Source organism: Tarenaya hassleriana, unplaced genomic scaffold (assembly GCF_000463585.1).
Source record: "Tarenaya hassleriana unplaced genomic scaffold, ASM46358v1 Cleome44, whole genome shotgun sequence".
NCBI lineage: Eukaryota > Viridiplantae > Streptophyta > Magnoliopsida > Brassicales > Cleomaceae > Tarenaya > Tarenaya hassleriana.
In genome coordinates this window covers 365,523-372,199 of record NW_010967136.1, presented here as the reverse complement: position 1 = coordinate 372,199, position 6,677 = coordinate 365,523, and the positions used below count along the sequence as shown (strand labels likewise).

At 41.6% G+C, this 6,677-nt stretch overlaps 1 protein-coding gene across 1 annotated transcript; it reads right to left on the bottom strand.

Annotated features, from left to right (window-relative positions):
- Positions 1-4,693: 4,693 nt before the first annotated feature.
- LOC104825342 (omega-hydroxypalmitate O-feruloyl transferase-like) lies at positions 4,694-5,498 on the bottom strand. The gene is made up of 2 exons (XM_010557665.1): positions 5,359-5,498; positions 4,694-5,261 (listed from the first exon to the last, which is right to left on the bottom strand). The coding sequence occupies exons 1-2, from the start codon at positions 5,496-5,498 to the stop codon at positions 4,694-4,696; spliced, it is 708 nt and encodes a 235-aa protein (XP_010555967.1).
- Positions 5,499-6,677: the final 1,179 nt, after the last annotated feature.

Here is a 6,677-nt window from a genome sequence, read left to right as displayed (position 1 = left end):
ATAAATTATAAGTTCAAAAATAAAATATAATAAATTTAATTTTAAAACTATTAAATTTTTAAAAAAATTATATGTATTTATAATCTACGCGGTGCGCGTGGGGTTAAAACCTAGTATAAAAAAAGAAAAAAATACCTCAAAATTTTTGAACTTATAATTTGGTGTAATATTAATTCACGAACTTGATGGTACGTCTATTCATTCCCGAATTTACATTTTTGAAAACAGTAATTTCTAAACTTGTTTAACAGTTCCATAATCGTCAATACCACTAATTGACCAAAGCAAAATTCAGGAATTATTGTATTAAAAAATATAAAGTTAGAAATTACGACGTTTAAAAATACAACTTCAGGAATTATTGTATTTAAAAATACAAGTTCGAAAATAAATAGACGTACTTACAAGTTCAGAAATTAATATTACATCAAATTACAAATTCAGAAATTTTCAGATATTTTTCCTAAAACAAATCCCTATATTATCTTATTTATGTAAAATGAAGACACCCATTCATAAATTCGTAATCACATCGAACACATTGACAATTTTTTTTGTTTTTTTTTCATTCGTTTCATTTTAATTTAAAAAACAGGAAGTAAAAACATACATATATTTACGCTTCTATATATATATATATGTTTTTTTTTATGAAATGTGATTGAATTAATACCAAAGAAAAAAACAAATGTCATAATATTTACAAATTAGAGATAGCTCTAAACAGATCTTCCATGAATAGATGGGTAAAATTACATGCTCCTACATGAAGTAATGCGATACCACTGCTGTAATAATTTGTTTTCCGTCGTGTCCGGATTATGGAGAGAAATTAGCTTGTTCCTCATGGTCCGGTCGACCTTGAGTCTTATCTGGTGGATAGTAACGTGTCGGTTTCTATGAATACGAGAGTTCATTTCCATCCAAATGGTGTATGTGATAGCCTGCGTGAGTAACTTTTTAATCATAGCCTCGTCACGGTTCGAGATTGGTTGGTCCAATCTAGAAAGTATCGGATATGTGACGGAGGGGGGTCTTCCATTAGCCGTCCAAAGTGCAACCAAATCGAGCGACTAAATCTGCAACCAAAGAACAAGTGGGGATGTGATTCCAAATCGGCGCAACATAGAATGCACCGATTCGGAGCTTGGATTCCCCATGTCTCGAGCCGGTCGGTAGTCGGGAGACGTTCTTGGAGCACCTGCCACATTAAGAACGCATGCCTTGGAGTAGCCTGTCGGAACCATGCCAAGCCACAACCTTCGAACTCAGTTCCCGAAGATCTCAGTTGTTCCCATGTTTGCCTCGAGGAAAAGAAAGTCTTTCGATTGCCTCCCGTGTGTCGCTAGGTTGGGAGGTCTGGACCGGTATCATTAGTCGGTGGATTCAACTCTAACAGCTTCAGGTGTAGCTCTTGTATTTTGTTGCTTCTCGCCGGTGGAAGAGACCACGTGTTGTTGCGCACAGCATCGACAACAGAAGCACTCTTCGGAAACCGCAGTAGACCTAGTCCTGTTTCACCAATAAACACAATGAGAGGGCCAATATCTATCCAAGAGTCATACCAGAATGATGTATCTCTCCCATTTCCGAGCTTGACTCCAATGAACTCCCGAGCCTGGTTGCTCATCTGTAGTAGCTTACGCAAATTCCAGCTCACATTTTGTTGTGCCTTGATTCCCCAGTAGGATTTTCCTTGAAGATGTTCGATTTCACCCAAGCTATCCATAGTGAACCTGCTTTACTAAACAACAACCAAACGTACTTTAGTCGAAACACCTTATTGACTTCGTCCAATCTTCGTAGTCCAAGCCCTCCCTCTGTTCGCAGTTTACATATCGCATCCCAAGCTATACGGTGACTCGGAGTCGAGTTGATTGAGTGTTGCCATAGGAAAGCCGCACATAAACTGTCAATCTCTTTGAGGAGATACTTTGGCAGCAAAAACGTCATGCTCCAGGAGTTCACTAGACCGTATATGACGGTCGTGATCAGCTAGATCTTTCCCATTGAAGAGAGAAATTTAGTTTGCCAATTGGTGAGCTTAGACTTGACTTTTTGAAGTAGTGGTAGGTACTCGGCCTTGGATAGCCTTGTGGGGTTCAGTGGGACCCCTAAATAGCGAACCGTGAGATGTCCCATTCCAATACCCATGGCAGTCGAGATGGCGATCTGCTCATCAATTGAACATCCTGCAAGAAACAACTCAGATTTCTCCGAATTAATCCGAAGAACAGATAAGTTGCTGAAGTCATGGAGCACCATTTTCACTTCCATTAGCGATTGAATATCCCCTCTGGTGAAGATAATGATATCATCCGCAAAGGAGAGATGACTTATCAACATGCTTTTGTATCTATAGTGCGATTGGATTTTCCTTCCGTAATCGAACGATCCAACATCCGACTTAATATCTCCATGGCCATGATGAACAAATAAGGTGAGAGTGGATCTCCTTGCCGTAGACCTTTGCGTCCTTTGAAGTAACTTGCAAGATCACCATTCACTGAAATAGAGAATTTAGGTGTAGAGATATATACTCAATCCAATGGGTGAACCTCGGGGGCAGCCTCATAGCTTTGAGGAGTTGGATTATTGTGCCCCATTCTAGTGAGTCGAACGCTTTTCGGATATCAATCTTTATCTTGGCGCTTTTGTGGGCCGAATTTCGGTTGTACTCTCGTATGATCTCAGAGGCAAGGAGAACGTTCTCCACCATTAGTCGTCCCTTTAGGAAGGCGTTTTGATTCGCCGAGACCAACCTTTGTGCCACAGGATGCAATCGCTTAGTAAGAATAGTTGCAATGACCTTGTAGATCGTATTACAACAACTTATCGGCCGGAAGTCTGAGAGTTTCTTAGCTCCCTCTTTATTCGGGACAAGGGTAATGGATGTTGCATTGAGCTGACCGAGAAGAGTGCTCGTGACGAAAAACTCCCTGACAGCTTTTGTTACTGCTCCACCCACTATTGACCAAGTCTCTGTGTAGAATTCTTTTGGAAAACCGTCAGGCCCGGGTGCCTTGTTGTTGGGTAAGCTGAACACTACCCCACGGATTTCCTCTTCAGAGGGGATACCGTCTATCACTCCTATGACCCCTTGGTCGTCATGAAATCTGATCAGATTTCTCAGACAAGACACCGTCGGTTTCTGTACAGTCAAGTCACTGATTCTAAAAAGCTGAGTAAAAGGAGACAGCAAAGTCCTTGATGTCTGTCTGGGATGTCAGCCTATTTCCCCGATGATCCTCAAGGAAGTGAATCTGGTTTTGTGAATTCCGCGTAGATGTGACTTTGTGGAACTAGGTCGTGTTTCTATCTCCTAGCCGTAGCCATTTGATTCTGGACCGCTGCTTGTAAAACTTTTCTTCGGCTAGGGCCAACAACATGAACTGCCTCCGTTGTTCCTTTTCCTCAGCTAGATTCCCCGGAGTCAGGGAGGATAGCAAGGTGGTTTGAGCGTCTGCTAATCGAGTTTTGGCTTCCTGGACTCACAAAGACAGCTGAGAGAATCTGGTTCTATTGAGGCTCCTTAGCGGATTTTTCAATTGTTTCAAGGACCGACATAGTTGATATTGGGTGGTGCCTTCGACTCTATCAGCTAGCCAATTGGTTCTGATTATCTGGAGAAATTCAGGAAGCAAAGTGAGATGATGGTAAATAATATATATATATATATATATGTTTGTATAATGCATAAATGTATGTGTATATTAGTGGTTATATGTGTTTTAAATTTTTTATTAAAATAACAAATCTCGAAAAAAATGCTCTAATTGGCTTCACTATAAAAAAAATTATAATCATAATTTTGTCTAAACGGTTCTGATTTCCGTCCATTAATACAATTGAAAAACCTATTTTTTAAATGCCAAATAGTTTTTAAGTAAAATTTTCCCAAATGATATTAAATATAAATATTAGTGTTTATCAAAGAAATTAAAATTCAACATATCGGGATAAAATATAGGTCTAACAAATTAAACAGTTAATACTTATGACCAAATAAATAATTTAATATATTATTCGTTATTAAGTAGGGACACATCGTTGGAATACACATAATTTGAATACAAACACAACAAGAAAAGAAATGATTATGTTTATCAAAAAAAAATAAGAGGAAAGAAAATGATATACCACAACAAATAACGGAAGAATATCTGAACAAACATCGTAAGAAAAACAATTGAAGGGAAAATAAATTGTTTTGCTTTTTTTTTTTTGTTCAAACAGTATGGCCTGTTAGATATTGATTGGTCATGGGGCGGAACATGTCAGCAGCCTCTTCAGTGATGACGTGGATCACGCGCCTAGGGAGGACAGTGTAAACCACCCAGTCACCGTCCACGGTGGCACTCGGCATCGGCATCACATAACCCATCGGGCTCCCCCATTCCGAGAAATAGTAGGAACCTAACGCCGGTGGGCCCCACCCGAAATCCACTTCCCTCACCGGGAAACGCCTCCCCGACGACACCATCACAGCAGGCCCATCATTGACCCAATAAGCCTTCGGAGTAATAGGCTTGGGCCTTTGAACCTCAATCCAATCAATCAGGCCCATGAAGTGCTCCTTGCTCGTTCCTGTCTCGATCACGCCGTGGACCTCACGCGCCACCGAACCCAAAGGGTTTCGGACAAGCTCGGCCATGTCGCACTGTCTGAACGGCACCGTCAACACGTTCCCGATTTAAGAACCCATGTTGTTAACGCCGTTATCTCCCAGCCTTGTCCTCCCGTCAATGACGATTCCCAGTGCTGCCTTTCTCGCACCGCCTGACTTCTGCTTCGTTTTCGCCGTCAGTTTCCACAGAAACGCACAGAAGGCTTCGAGTTTGGTGACACGCGAGTACTCGGAGCTTGCGAGACACTGAATCTCGTCGATCTTCGAGGCTTCGATGTAAAAAACTCGGCTTACAAACTCGTCGAGATCGCTGTCGGAATCGGGGTTTCGTTTAGGTTTAGGTGGTGATGAAACAGATGGCAAAGGCATGTACAACTCATCCATGGAAGGGCTGTGCTTCGGAGGGTGTCTCGAGCTGAGCAGCGACCGTCTGAACGATGGAACTATGGAAATGGGCATGGAACGAGCGGACTCGGCCCACGATACGAAGAACAGATTGGCCGAGTAAGCATCCGCGATGCGGTGGTCCACCCGACACGTCACGATCAAGCTTCCGTAGTTCAGCTCTGTTGCCTGTACGACCATCACCCCACGCTTCTTCTCTGGGAAAAGCCTGTAAATGCTCTTTTCGAGCCTGTTCCGGAGAATTTATGGGAAAATAAACAGATCAATATTTCGAAATAGATATGAAATGATTATAAAAAATGGGTTTCCGTTTCCCTCCCTTGTACAGGTCGAGATCATGGAGGTTGACATATGCGCGAGCCTCAGAGAACTCGACGCCATAGTTATTACAAAGAAGCTCGGGCTCTCCGAGGCTGTTGGTGGTGATCTCGCCGGCAAAGGCGTAGTAATTGTTGGAGTTAAACATATTCCTCACGTATGGTTTTTTGATTTGGTTATTTGTGATTGTTTTTTTTGTTTGAATAAGTCTTGAAAGACGTTATACTCAAGACCTAGTATAACGCATGTCTCCCATATTTCTAGGTTTGATTTGTTTTGTATTATTGATTATAAATAAGAATGCAAGCTCACGAAAAAGATAGAGCGTGGGTTTTTCTTTCACTTAAAACCTTCTGATCAAAGTATTGCTTTCATAAATTATTTTTTTTATGTGTTGCATTATCTTCGTTCAATTGTTGGGTCCTTTTTGAATCTACATGTGGTATCAGAGCCACGGTTGAAAGATTCGGTGAAAGGAGAGTTTTTTTTTTAAAAAAAAATGTCTCAATCATACTCGAGTGCCGTTCGAAGCGGAGGAAACGGCGGTAACGGTAGCCAGAGTGCGACGGAAGTGAGACCGTCGATGAAAGAAGGTAGTGTAACCCTTCAGTATCCGATCTTATCGAAAACAAATTTCGCCGTTTGGGCGATGAAGATGAGAATAAATATGAAAGCTCAAGGCGTATGGGAAGCTGTGGAGTCGCAAGGTCCAGTTGATCCTCGACTCGACATGTTAGCCTTGGCAGTGATATGTCAAGGGTTAGACGAAGAAACGCTACAACAACTAGAAGAGAAAACTTCAGCAAAAGAAGTTTGGGATGCCCTCAGAACTATGCACCTAGGAGATGCTCAAGTTAAGAAGGTGCGAGCACAATCCCTAAAAAGAGAATTCGAAGGGATTAGGATGAAGGAAAGTGAATCAGTTGATGAATTCACTGGTCGGATATCTACTGTGGCAAGCAAATTGAGGGCTTTGGGAGAAACAGTAGGTGAGATTCAAGTAATTGAAAAGATGCTTAGGTCTGTGACGGGGAAGTATCTCCAGTTAACTTCGATGATGGAACAATTTAGAGATCTTACGAAGATGACTGTCGAGGAAGTGAAGGGAGCACTCAAGGCGCATGAAGAACGTCTAAAGGAACTCGATTCAAGGGATGACGAACATGTGTTGTTAGCACGCGGTGAATGGAAAGGTCGCGGTCGCGGCCGAGGACAATGGCATGATAGATGTCGTGGTCATTTAGGAGGTGACAGAGGTAATCAAAGATTCGACATAAGTAAGGTGCAATGTTATAATTGTCATAAATATGGACATTTCAAGGTGAAT